The 14,605-nt window shown below is 41.3% G+C and overlaps 1 protein-coding gene across 1 annotated transcript in view; it reads right to left on the reverse strand.

The window, feature by feature from the left end:
- The window catches only part of Ube2h (ubiquitin conjugating enzyme E2 H), a 90,535-nt gene that overhangs the window by 33,606 nt on the left and 42,324 nt on the right, over positions 1 to 14,605 (reverse strand). Inside the window, exons 2-3 of the mRNA XM_038318476.2 lie at positions 13,295 to 13,371; positions 11,774 to 11,848 (exon numbers count right to left, since the gene is read on the reverse strand). Coding sequence (XP_038174404.1) covers positions 11,774 to 11,848; positions 13,295 to 13,371 — 152 coding nt within the window. The remainder of the gene's footprint in view (positions 1 to 11,773; positions 11,849 to 13,294; positions 13,372 to 14,605) is intronic.

Genomic DNA, 14,605 nt, shown 5'->3' on the forward strand with positions numbered 1-14,605 from the left:
AATTAACACCATCGCCAGGCAGTGGCGGCACAAACCTTTAATCCCAGCACTTGGGAGGCAGAGGCAGGCAGATGCCTGAGTTTGAGGCCAGCTTGTTCCAGGACAGCCAGGACTATTTCATAGAAAAACCCTGTCTCAGGGGACCAAAAAAAGAATAGCACCACCAAGTTTTGAGAAAGGGCAAAGTACTAAACCAGCCAAGGGTTCTGGCCCTCACTCTGCTACCAACTGCAGGCTTTGGGCCAGTCACCTCATTCCAAACACGGGTCTGTCGTGTCATCTTTGAAGATAACAGCTGGACTGTTTCATTTCTAAAACCCCCATTCTTACTCAATTTCTAGAGGTGCTATGAGCGCCAAAAATCTAGGATTTAATTAACAGTGCCTAGAGCTCCAAGAACAGAGGACTTTAGAGGAAATGCCCAGCAAAGTCATTAAAGGACAGTGACTTTGTAGGGCAGCACCACTACGTGGAACATTCTAGAACACATCCATAGCTACTGTGCTACACTACCACAGAGAGCCAGAGAAACCCACTGACTATTCCAGAGTGAGCAATATCAACTGACAATTTCACCTTCAAGTACCAGGTACTAAAGAACCAACACTACCTGAGAAACCCTCTCACACCACAGAGAGATCTTCCAATTGTAGACTTTCATTTAAAAAAAAAAAATATTTCTTTCAAAAATTATTTTTTGAGAATTTCATACATGTATGCAATGTACTTTGATCATATTCATCATACTCCTACTTCCAACTCCATTTGGATCCTTCTCCTAAAAGACTACCTGATACTGGAAGGATATACCAGGCATTTGAAGGGTGGGGAGAATATGAACATGAATGTGTGTGTTCCAGACAAGGTCTATGTGCCTTGGCAGGCCTGGAACTTGCGATGAACCTCCTTAGAAAGTACATAGATTATAGGCATATGCTCAGCTCAAACTGTTAAAAAAAAAAAAAACAAAATAAAACCCAGAGCCAAGTAACATTATTTTCCTTTACATTTACTCTTGGACAAGCTGTGTGCAGAGTTTCTGACAAAGCCATTTATAGTCTGGACAACGCTGCCAATAGTGAAACTTGTGGGTTCGGAAGAGAAAAGACTAGGAAAGAACAGACCAGGAATTCAGAAGAAAGGTTCTCAGGCCTGAGCCTGTTTGCCCTGGCACAATACTGCTACCATACTAAGGAATATGTCTGCAAGAAGAGAATTTCATCCAATACTTGATTCCATTTGACCATAAACTACTATGAAGGTGTTTTAAGAGAATGTATTTTGAAGACAGCTTTTATGGAAACACGGTGAGTAAATGCAGCATGTCCTGGAGAGAGACAAGAGATTGGTGGGGGGGATGACGGACGGACACTAGAGACTGACATCAGGGTCCCACGTATACTAGACAAGTGTTCTCCCTGAACATCAACTTTTCATACTCTTTATGTGGCTTTAAAATTTTACTTGATAGCTTCATACTAATGACCAAATCTATAGGTGAATAAACATGCTGGGGTCAATCTCCCTTCTGGAAATTGTGCCAAATTTATCTTGATGATAATGCAAAGTCAGAGAAATGATTGAGGATACACAGCAGGGAAAGAAAGGCAAAGGCAGAAGTGTAGCGCTATCCCAGGGACAGAATGAGACAGGACTGAAGTGGCTGAGGTTTGCTGTGTGGCTGATGCAATTTAAGTGTAAGTGTATGAATCCCTATGAGAAAATAGAGACAACGTTCACTTTGATGTTAGGACACATATACCCACATAAACATTCTCAGAAAACAGACAATTCAAAACCAAGTGTTTTGCTTTCTAAAATAGGCATTTAAAATATATTTAGGGGTTAAGAATACAGCTTGGTGGTGGAGTTGGTGCTTATTTAAGTATGAAGCCCTGGGTTCAATTCCCGGTACCAAAAGGCCTTTGCCTTTCTTTCCTTGCCACGTACACGGAAATACAAAACTAAAAGGTATCTTTTCCTGCACTATCTCAGGATATACATTTTACAGAGCCATAGCTTCAATCTCCGCTCCTGACACTCGGAGTTGGAATGACCCAGCTGTGTGCACTGTCGGGGCAGCAGTCTCTTCACAGCGGCCTTCCCTACAGGAGAGACGGAGCTGGGCTCTGCTCAGGTGAGGCACCAAGCGAGGAGCTCACTCTCAAGTCCTGTGTTAGAGAAACTTCTGAACTGAGGCTCAGTTTCTGGAGATCATAACTTATCGAGGGTCCTCTCTTCTGCTTCTGTCTTTTTCTCTGCTAATTTGGAATCCGAGGACTGGGTGGGTATGAAAAGTGCATTTATCACTAAGCAAAGGTGAAAGGTCGCCCCCTTCAACAGTACTTCTCTCCTACCAAACTAGTAAGTTACCAAACCCTTTAGCCTGCCTGCTGATTGTTTCATTTTCTATCTTTCAGTGTCTGCTCATTCATCTGGTCACATTGTGAGATCTGGAAGGATTTTCACAGCAGCAGGAAGACAGTACAAAATTTCCAAGTTTCTAAACTTTTTTAAAGACATGTCTCACACTGTGTAATTCTTACTAGTCCGGAACTTGCTATGAAGACCAGGCTGGCCTCAAACTCAAAAGAGATCTGCCTTGAGGCTGGAGCGATGGCTCAGAGGTTAAGAGCAATGCCTGCTTTTCCAAAGGTCCTGAGTTCAATTCCCAGCAACCACTTGGTGGCTCACAACCATCTGTAATGAGTCTGGTGCCCTCTTCTGGCCTGCAGGCACACATGCAGACAGAATACTGTAAACAAATAAATAAATAAATCTTGAGAGAGAGAGAGAGAGAGAGAGAGAGAGAGAGAGAGAGAGAGAGAGAGAGTGATTTGCCTGCCAATGTTTCCTAACGCTGGGATTCTGAAGGTATACAGTACCACATCTGTCTCTAACAACCAAAGTCATGATTAAAAGCTTAGGCTCATGTCAGACTAACACAGGGAGCTCCTTATTCTCAAGACTAGATTAAGTAATGTCATCTATACACTAGAGGGATGTCAGGAATATGAAACAACTTAGCGTAAGTATAGCATCCTTACAATAACTAGCATACTGTAAGCACGCAGTAATGTCAATTTTGGCCACTAAGAATAGTGGTGCTTAGAACCTAGAACAGGAGACATTGCAAATTAGAGGTCAGCCTGGTCTACAAAGTTCCTGAACAGCCTTAGAGCTTACTCCTGTCTCAAGAAAACAAAAAATCCAAAGACTGGGTATACACCTCAGTATTAAGAGGACCTAGAATGCACTAGGCCCTGAGTTCAATCTCCAGCATCCTTAATAAAGAAAACAATGGGAAAAAAAGGGAACTTAGTTTCATTTTATTGAGCTTAAGTAAGTTACCTCACACCCCCATCTTTCTTTTTTGAAATTAGGTCTCAGTATGGAGACCAGGCTAGCCTCAAAATTAGAACCTTCTTGCCCCAGCCTCTTAAGTGCTGGAGTTACAGGTGTTCCCTAACATGTCTAGCCAAATAATTTCTTGCTATTGTTTGCATCCTAGAAATGAAACTCTCTGCCATACACAAACATCATTTTTTTTTTTTAAAAAAAAAGTGGTTTTTTTTTTGAGACAGGGTTTCTTTGTGCAGCCCTGGCTGTCCTGGAACCTGCTCTATAGACCAGGCTGGCCTTGAGATCACAAAGATCTGCCTGCCTCTGCCTCTCAAGAGATTGAAGGAGTGCACCACCATCATGAAGGTTTACATTTATGTGTATGAATGTGTTCACAGAGGCCCAAGTAGGCTAGAAGAGGGCACTGGGATGCCCTGAAGCTGCAGTTACAGGCTGTCCAACATGGATATGGGGTAACAAAGTCTATCTAGTCTTCTGCAAGAATAGTAAGAGCTCTTAACCACTGATCCATCTCTCTATCCGCCCACAACCATTTTTTATAGAAAATGTCAAAGTGTGTCTGTGATTTTGATGTTGATACTACATTTCATATAATTGCATCACAATGAAAATATAATCTACAATTCTCCAATAGTAATTAAGCGGTATTCTGACAGAATAAAAACAAAACAATCAGAAAAACTCCACCAGAATGTAAGCAAACTCCATAGGCTTGGCAACTCGTTATGGTGTTACTTCTCGGCATTGAGGCAACTGAATGAGACCATCTCTAAAGGGCTGTCAACAAGGGCTTTCACCAACACCAGAAACATGTGGTGTGAACATGCTTTTCAAAGGGAACTAAGACATAATCTACCCTCTGCCAAGACAGGGTTTCTCTGTGTAGCCCTGGTTGTCCTGGAACTTGCTTTGTAGACAAGGTAGGCCTTGAACTCAAAAGATCTTCTGCCTCTGCCCACCAAGTGCTGGGACTAAAGGTGTGTGCCACCATGCCCAGCTTGACAATAACTCTTTAAAAAAGAGTTTCGGTTCAGAGGAAAAAGAAACTGGCTTGGGAGATGGCTCAGTGTTAAAACCTTTGCTGCTCTTCCAAAGACTCAAATTTGGTTCTTTGCACCCATACTGGGCAGGTCACAACTGCCTGTAACTCTAGTTCCAAGGCATCTAATACCCTTTTCTGGCCTCTCAAGCTACAACTGGTGAGATGCTGCCTGTTAGCTAGCCCTCAATGTCCAGAGGTGCAATGTTACCATTCAGGGAGCAGTGGAGAACTGTCACCAACAGTCTTGCTCAGCTATGGACTCTGCCTGCAATGATAATGACACACTAGGTAAGAAGAGACCACTGGTGCAACAGTGGCATGTTTAATATGGGAGTAACCAAGTGCTTTCTGATTGGATTTGCTGTCCGCTCCACAGGAGCCCATGTCTGCTACTGCAAATCCAGTCAAAAGTCTGTGGCTAGAAGCCACTGATGCTGTTTTGCTAAGTGGTCAGGATATGCCTGTCCAATTGCCTTCTAAATGACTATGTTAAGCCCACAGATTACTGTTGCTGTTAGATTTAGTCTTTGCAGTGGTCAAAGTGACTCATAACTAGCCAAAGTACTGAGTCAAGTTACTGTCTAATGTCAGTTACTAATTGCCATAAAAGCTCAGGAAACAAAGCAAAAGGTCTGTAAGAGCCAGGAGAAAGGGTGGGTTTGGTGAGGTGAACACTGACAGCAGGGCATATGACTGCTGCTCTTGAACTTCTTCAATTCTCATTACATGCATAAAGACTCCCACAAGACTGGACCCACCAACATTATCATGTGATAGAGAAGGGCCCATGGAGAACTACCCCCTGTGATGATTTACACAAAGTTAAATGGTGAATATGGGATGCAGAGACTTTTCCAGTGGTACAGCTAGTTGGGAACAGGAAGAGAGAAAGGCAATTAGCAGGAGTGTGTGTAGGGGACATCTGGGTAGTAATAGACATATATGCACATATGAAAGTGATACCTATTATGAATAACTAATATATATAAACAACATCTTTTAAATAACTAAATCCTCTCTTCAGTAGCATACACAGGGAACCTTTGGGAGGGGAAAGCTAATGTACAATTTTTACTCTACTGCTCTACTGAACAGCAAGATGATTTTATACGACATGGGTCATCTCAATAGGACCAATTTAGTAATGACTGGCTTCTTCGTGATAACTTTAGTACTTGGTACCCAGTTCTCTCTCTGCCCCACCCCTATTTACTATCACCATAAAGACCATATTCTTACCCTCTCGACTTTTTGTTTCTCCTCTATTTCATTCCACTTCATATTCCCACGACACACCAAGAACTGCCATATCTACAAACAACACTGCCTCTGGGTCACGCTTCCTCTCCTATACAGTCAGTCTCTTTTCCTAACCAAGGATTTTCTGATATTCAGCTTCTTCCTATCTGCCAGCCCTTATTCAACCTGAGACTGAGGAGCTGCCACCAGCATCACTGGGGCAGCAGTCCTCTGCAAACCCCACGGCCTTTCCACAGAAACGGCCATCTGCCTACCCAGCTGTTACTCTGCATCCTGAGCACTACTGTCCAAAGCCCCACAAAAGTTCACGTACTCCATGTGCACAGTAGTGTTCTGTGACTGACACAATCCTTCCACGTATTGCAATTATCTCTGGATTGCCTATAACTGAGTCAATGCAAATGCTGTGCGATTAGTTACATTTTATCATTCAGGGAATGTTGTACACATTCCTTAATAGATAAACTAGCTTTCAGATTATTTTTGGTACATAGTGGGTGGGTCCAGTCAGTGATACAGAATCCTTGGGTTTAGAGAGCAAGTTGTACATTACCGTGACATCAAACAGAAATCCATCCATTCTAATAGCCTTCAGTGCCATAAGCCCTGAGTAGCTGGGTATGAGTGAGGGTTGCTAGTAAAATAGAGCATTATTGGAGTTTCCATCTATATACTGAGGTTTTTTTTTTGTTGTTGTTGTTGTTTTTTAAAGTTTTTTTTGTTGTGGTTTTTTAAAGTTTTTTTTGTTGTGGTTTTTTTGTTTGTTTGTTTTTAGAGAAAGGCTTTCTCTGTGTAACAGTCCAGGCTGTCTTGGAACTCACTTTGCAGACCAGGCTGGCCTTGAACTCCCAAGGATCCACCTGTCTCTGAGTGCTGAGATTAAAGGTGTGCTCCACCACCACCCTGCTCACACCTCATTTCTTAGCCAGCCTCCCAACCTGGGACACTAGTACTTTCTAATTCTTCTTGTTGGGCATACTCTTTCCCTGATCTAGGACAATGAGGGCTGTCAAGTATTAAATGTACTTAAATTAGAGAGGCTTAGAATTAATTCTTAAAGATCTAATGCAAATTTACTATCCCATTATATCAATTCTTTACATAAAGTTATCAGTCATTTTAGATTTGCCGGAGAGCATCATGCTCGCTTCTGTATCCCTAGCACTTGAGCTACATCAGCAGAGCAGAACACCATCAGACTTGACAAAATGAGCCACCACCTATATCTTAATGTACTCTCCGACCGCTCATTTTCAGAGCACCTGTGACAGAAAAATTTCACAGCTGCATTCTCATAGTAATGACTTTAAAATGTTTCATAAAATCTTCCTACTACGTTTCTCTACTGAAATTCAAAAGACAGCTATCTGAGATAGGAACTGCATTCAAACCATCGAAGTACGGAGGGACGCAAGTGATCTAAATGGAATGTTGTTGTCTTAGTTCAAAATTTCACTTATTTATACAAATATTCTGGTAGCCCAAGTAAGCCTTTGTTTAAAGTGACTAACCCCAAATCTCTCATGATTGACACACTTCACAATTTACCTCAGCTATGCACGTTAGTTCTGGGGGAGTAACTATAGACTGTTTCCATCCAGAACATATGAGATAGAACTAACTAAGCATACTAAGTTCTACAGTTACTCATACTATATTACAAAACTTCATTCCTAAAATAGTGAGGTAACTTTTTTGTTTTTCAAGATAGGATTTCTCTGTAGCTTTGGTGCCTGTCCTGGAACTAGCTCTTGTAGACCAGGCTGGCCTCTAACTCACAGAGATCTGCCTGCCTCTGCCCTGAGTGCTGGAATTAAAGGTGTGCACCACCACCAACCGGTTTGTGAGGTAACTTCTGACCATAGTGAAATGTACTACCCTTCATTACTAGCACAAGCATAAAAATATGGTTACTAGAGTAGCTTTCAACTAAAAATTAAAGACAGATTTTGATTAGTCTGACAATCTAAGCTATCCTACTTAGATGGCCGGATGGTCTGGTCTAAAGGCCTGTGCTACAGGGCAGTACAGTTCACTACGTAGTCAAGGAGCACCTTAACTCCTGGTCCCTCTGCTTCTGCGCCAGGTGCTGGGATTATACGTGTGTGCCACCATGCCTGGTTTACTCTTTATTTTTAATTTATAAAATAAAAAAATTTCAAAGGGGGCTGGAGAGATGGCTCTGAGGTTAAGAGCACTGCCTGCTCTTCCAAAGGTCCTGAGTTCAATTCCCAGCAACCACATGGTGGCTCATAATCATCTGTAATGGGGTCTGGTGCCCTCTTCTGGCCTGAAGGCATACACATAGACAGAATATTGTATACATAATAAATAAATAAATAAATAAATAAATAAATAAATAAATAAATAAATATTTAAAAAAATTTCAAAGGACCTAAGACCAACCATATACACTATTAGACTGGCTATAAAAAAAAATCACAAACTCTGTAGCTCAATCAATTGTTACTTCATTTAAAAAAATCATTACTCTTTTTGGCTACACATAAAGCAATTTGTTGTTTGGGGACTTACAATGTAGTTCTGTAGAACAGGCTGAAACTAGAGTAACATCCACATGCTACCATGCCCAGAACACACCAAGCGCTTAGACAATGATGGTGGTGGTGGTGGTGCTCAGTGCACATTACTGCCCTTTTCACTATGTACTCAGCTGTGCAGCTGCTGCACACCTTGCACTGGAGGAAGCTTTCTCCAGCTAACAAACAGAATCTGGAGAAGAACAGAATGGGAGCTGGCGAAGCAGCTTCTTAGTTTAACAGAGTCTTCATGGTCTGAGGACTATTTGGGATTCTGAATGTTTCTAAAATTCCCATTTGCCCTCACATCTCCAGTGCTTTTAATGATAGCAAAATATGTCTTTTTAAATAAAAACTCTTTACACTCTCTTTCTAGAGGCACTGCTTCACACATCTTCTAAGGAATATTTGGTACTTTTTGTCCATCTATTCTTACCAACCTTCCTGATGTCAAGAAGTGTGGTCATACACTTTGAGTATTTAATGAGTCAATTAACAACAAGCACGCAGAATTCACCTATTTCTAATAGGGTCCCATGTAGTTCCTTGAATCTTTGACCCTTTTGATTCCACCTCCTCATAGTGCTGACAATTCAATTAATTACCATTTCAAGCAATGTTCATTTTTCCTGTTTTGTGTTTATATAAATACAATTTAGGTGAGGTCGTGATATGTTGCAAGGCTGTTTCTAACTCCTAGCCGCGAGCAATCCTCCTACCTCAACCACCTGATTATTAGGACTATAGAGGCATGAAGCACCAGGTCCAACTTTCTATCTTTTCAAGAGATTGGGAGGGGAGAGTCAATATGTTGTTCAACTGGCCCAAACTTGTAGGCTCAAGCAATCTTCCTATCTCAGCCTACTGAACAGCTACGAGTACAGATGAGCACCACATAAGATCCTGGCCAGTATGTTATTTCCTAGAAAGGAAATCACACATCAGATGAGTATCAGTTTTATGAAGAAATGAGAAACTGATAATCAGTGATTAACTGGTAACTCACGCATGCCTAACTAACTGTACATTGTCACTAGTAGTTAGCTACAGTGCTAACAGAAAAACCAGATATGCCCTTTCTGTCGCTGGGTATTGGTGGCGCATGCCTTTAAACTTGGGAGGCAGAGGCAGGCAGATCTCTGTGAGTTCGAGGCCAGCCTGGTCTACAGAGCGAGTTCTAGGACAGGCTCCATAGCTACTGAGAAACCCTGTCATAAAAAACGGGAAAAAATTAAAAAGAAAGTCTGTCCACAAATGGAAAAACAAAAAACCCTAGAATTATTGTATGCAGTGGCACCTGTCTTTAATCCCAGGGCTGAAGGCAGAGACAGGCTGGGAGCTTACTGGCCAGGCAACCTAGCCTAACTGTGAGACCTAGGTCCCAGCGAGAGAGACTGTCTCAAAAACCAAGTATATAGTTCCTAAAGAATACCACCTAAGGTTGACATCTGACGTCCATACACCAACAAGTACACACGCCTGCACATTAACTCATACACACAAATCATATGCTCATAAGTATCTTAAAATCCAAGCTAAGGTTGATGATATACAATTGAGAACAGGAGGCTGAGGCAAAAGGACAAAGTGAAGGCCTATTTGAGTCTACACAGAGGCGAGTGGGCGTGGGTGCATGCACGCACACACACACAGTGCTAACATAAAAGATGTTTTATTTATTATTATCTATTTAAGGGCTAGGGGCTGAACTCAGGGCCTCATACATGCCAGGCAAGCACTCTGCCACCAAGCTATATACCTCCCAATTCCACATCTTAATATTTAAGAGCTTAAGTTAAGTTAAACTCAAGAACTGTAGATACTGGGACAACATTAATATATATGAACATATAGTTACTGTTTTATATATTCTTATCTAATTTAAAGCCATATATGCTGTAAATGTGCTTAAGAATGGTAAATATTAAAACTGGAAAAAAGAACTGCAGATACACCAGACACTATATGAGAAAGATTTTAAACTAATAAGTTGAGTTTATCTCATTCCACTTCTTTCTCTTCTGTTTAATTTCATGTCTCTACAACTCAACAACTAAGCCTTGCCTTTTATAAATAAGCTACTGCCTCTCGAAATGCTTAAAGCACATCTTAACAGCATTACGTTGTTGATGACTTGAAAATGGGTCACCTCACAAACTGATTAAAACTCTTATGTAATTCTCCTTTGAAGGAAAGAACAGCTTGTACAAATATTTCAACTAAATCAACTTCCTCAAAGGAAGATGACATGTATTTGTAAAGTATCAAATTCTGAAAAGCATAGAGAATGGCAAATTGAAAGTTATGTTAAATTAACTTGGTCATAACCAACTGTATACCATGTCATTAACTTGGGAATTTGGGTCATTAGCAGATAAGGAATATTTTAAGTTTAGGTATTTTAGGGCAGCGGATGCATGCAGCTACGTGGTGGAGTGCCTGCCTAGAACGTGCCAGGTCCAGAGTCTGAGCCCAGCAATGGAGCAGAAAAAGGTCTTTTAGGATAAAGTTTAGAAAGTTACAGTGAAAAGTACCCTTTGCCTGGGACAACAGGTTAAAGTGTGAGGAGGAGCTACATTTCTACAGCACAGACTGCATTCCCATAGTGTACGCTTGGCTTCTACAAGCCCTACTGTTTCCTGTAAGCAGCAATGCAAAATAACAAAACTATACTTGGAATGCCAATTTTCTGTTTTTAAATAGATGTTTACAACACATTTTAAAGTTTATATTTGAAATATTGCACTAAACAAGACACTAAAGTTAGGAGACACATGAATAAACCAGGGAAACCACAGCAGAAAAGCCCTCTGAAGAGATTGACACCCACTTCTAGTCGCTGTGGAATGAAGTTGGGAAAAGGCTTTGATCCGCAGCCATGCAGGCTGCTGTCCAGCGTGCCCATGAGCTGTCAGACTCAACAGCTCAGTTATCCTGCTACCACCCCTATGGCCACAACTCAGAGGCCCCTGCTGCACTGAAGCCATTTCTCATCTGTTTATCTATGCGTATCTTCTGGGTAGCTGCAGGGTTAGAGAACACACCTAAAGACACGAAGGGAAAGAACACTAAGAATTCCCCAGCTTAGGAAAGAATTAGAGACGCTCTATAGTACTTTTAGGACATAAAATTCTACAGGAAATAAAGTGGTTTAAGACCGTGGCAAGGCTGCAACTCCTGCATCATCCTTACTACACCACATCCTCCTAACACACTATTTGCTCCATACAGAAACTTGGAAGCCTGGGATCAAAGCAAAACTTCAGAAAAAAAGGTTTTTGCTGGAGTAGGGGTTAGTCTAAACTGCAGGAGAATAGGCATTAGTTCTGAAGATAGCTCATAACTGTAGCCCCATTGGACCCCATGTCCTCTTTCAGTGTGAGGACATACATGTATACAAAAGTTCCACATACATCATAATAAGTAAAGAAATCTTTTTTCTTAAGCCAAGAAAGGAGAAATTAAGTTCAGTAAGAATTTTGGGATTTAATCATCTCTCACAAAATATAAGATTTTTATGTCCCTCTTAGATTTCAGAATGTCTTGTAGAAGCCAAGTCATTACATACCTATAGATGGAGATTTGAAAGGGTATTTATCAGGAAGATCCACTCTAACTTTCCACACCCCGCCTTCATATGGTGCTGAAACAGAAATAAAACATATTATCCATTGGGACAGGACTGTGTCTTCAAATTAGAAAATAAATACAAGTGTAAATGAACATCAAATCCCTTTCTCTCCTGAAAAAGGCCTCAAACTAATTCCTCAAAGAGTCAGAAACTAGCTGGACACGGTGACGTAGGCTATAATGCTAGCAAATCAGGAGATAAGGCGGGGTCCAGGCTAGCTTGGTTTACAGAGTGAGATCCTGTCTCAAAGGGGCTTTTTGTTTGTTTGTTTGTTTGTTTGTTTGTTTTTTTCGAGACAGGGTTTCCCTGTAGTTTCCAGAGCCTGTCCTGGAACTAGCTCTTGTAGACCAGGCTGGCCTAGAGATCTGCCTGCCTCTGCCTCCCAAGTGCTGGGATTAAAGGTGTGCGCCACCACCGCCCGGCCTGTCTCAAAGGGGAAAAAAGTTCAGGACCAAATTATAATCAGCAGAGTAGATAACTCTTTGTTCAGATAAATTTGCTTTTTCTTTAGGCTGTGTCTAACAGAACAAGCTTGTTCTATTAGAACTATCCTGTTCTAATTAGAATCTATCTTCACTTGTTTAGTTAGGAAGCTAAGGCACTGAGGACCCAAAGTTCAAGGGCTGACTGAAACAGAGTAACTTCAAGCTAGCTTGAACAACTTAGTGAGAACCTGCTTAAAAGCAAAAAGATGGGGGCAAAAGAGGTGACTCAGGAATTAAGAGCACTTGTTACTCTTGCAGAGGACCCAGGTTAAATTTCTGGCACCCACACGGTGGCTCACAGTAACCCATAACTCCAATTCCAGGGGAGCTAATGACCTCTTCTGGCCTCTCAGGGCATCAAAGACATACATGGTGGACACACACACACATATAGGCAAAATACTCATATGCATAGAAAATAAAACACTTTTATAAGTAAACAAAGAAAGGGCTGGGGAATGTAACTCAGTGGTATACCATTTCCCAAGCATGCACTGTAACTCAGTGGTATACCATTTCCCGAGCATGCACAAGCACGGGTTCAACCACCAGCACCAGAAAACAATTAAAAACAAAACACGCCACACACATTTTCTTCTATTCAGAGTCAAGCAAATATTCACTCTCTTACTTGATACTGTTAAACACCCCTCAATTATTTAGTTAGTAAGAGATAGTCATGTTCCTTATTTTTCCTACTTCAACCAACCATCCCCAAACTAAACAGAACAGAAGATACACTTAATATACACTTAAACAGAAACTTAACCTGGATCCTATTCAAAGAACACCTGTTTGCCCATCTACAACAAAACCCAGAATTTGTGAGAGAATAAATGCATGAATAACAAAGATTTCTTTACTCGCTGGCTCTAGTGTTAAAACTTACTTTTCCAAAGCCTATCAACCTGTTGATAGCCCTACTGTCTAGTAAAGATTTAAAAAAAGAACACATACCCACACATGTACTTACTTCCTTGTGGTCCATAAAACTTGACAACAAATTCATTGAGTCCTCCTAGAATTGTAACCTCATGTTTGCTTTCAATGCTGAAGTAGAAAGTAAAGGAAATTACACAGGCTTTATATAGCACATGAAAGAGCTATAGGTAACATCTGAGACTTGCCAGTTTACAAATGTTACCAATCTTGACACACTGCTGTAAATATAAAATATACACAACAACTCTAGTAGCTTAAGAGTCAGGACCAGGAAGACATGTTACTTGGTAATGAGCATGCCATGCAAGCATGAGGAGCTGAGTTTGATCCCCAGCACCGACACCAAAAGCTAGGCATGGTGGTGTGCAGCTACAACCTTAACAAACACCAAGGATGCAAAGACGGGCAGATCCCAAGGGCTCCCAGACCAGTCAGCAAGTCTTAGGTCCTGGTGAGAAACCCTGCTTCAGAACCATAGTAGGCCAAGCATGGTGGCATATGCCTTCAATTCTAGCACTCAAAAGGCAGAGGCAGGTGGATCCCAGTCTTTTAAAACTAGCCTGGTGTACACAGCATGTGCCAGGGCAGTCAGGGCTATATAGTAAGACCTTGCTCAAACCAACCAACCAACCACCACTGCTCAAAACAAAGAAGATAGCTCCTAAGACAACATCTGAGGCTGACCTCAAGCCTGCCCCCCCACACACACAGACATCTGGCCTCCACACGCACACACAAATATAAATGCGTATATGTACATATACATACACAGTACACAGACCTCTGGCCTCCACGTACACACACTTCTAGTGCCCACATGCACACACACATGAATGCATATGTGTACAAGTGTACACACAAAGAATAGTATGAGTCGTTTACAGGATACTAAATTAGTCCACATTAGTTAAAAAAGAAGGCTACTGTTGTAAAGTCCTGTTTCTGCTTTGTGACTTTTAATGTTTCTGCTTTTAATGACTCCACAACAGAAATTTTAGGTGGTAAAGGCCTTACTCTCCCTGTAACAATAAGGAAAAATGTATTCAAAAAGTTTGGACACAGGAAAACTGGCATAATTTTTTGTTGGTCAAGTCATGTATGTCTGTATGTTTGTTTTAGGGTAATGTCTTTTCCTGAGTGAACCACCCCAGCATCTTCCAAGCACTCCAAAACTAAACACATTTAAAACACTTTAAAGCTTTTTCAAAAAGCAGCTATGTCATGAGGGGAAAGCAACACCAGTGATAATGAAACTCAATGTAAGCAATGAAGGCCTTTCTATAGAAACAAAATCTCTTTACAAATGAGACTCAGAAGCTGGGTGGTGGTGACACACGCCTGT

The sequence above is a fragment of the Arvicola amphibius genome, chromosome 2 (genome assembly GCF_903992535.2).
Source record: "Arvicola amphibius chromosome 2, mArvAmp1.2, whole genome shotgun sequence".
Classification (NCBI taxonomy): Eukaryota; Metazoa; Chordata; class Mammalia; order Rodentia; family Cricetidae; genus Arvicola; species Arvicola amphibius.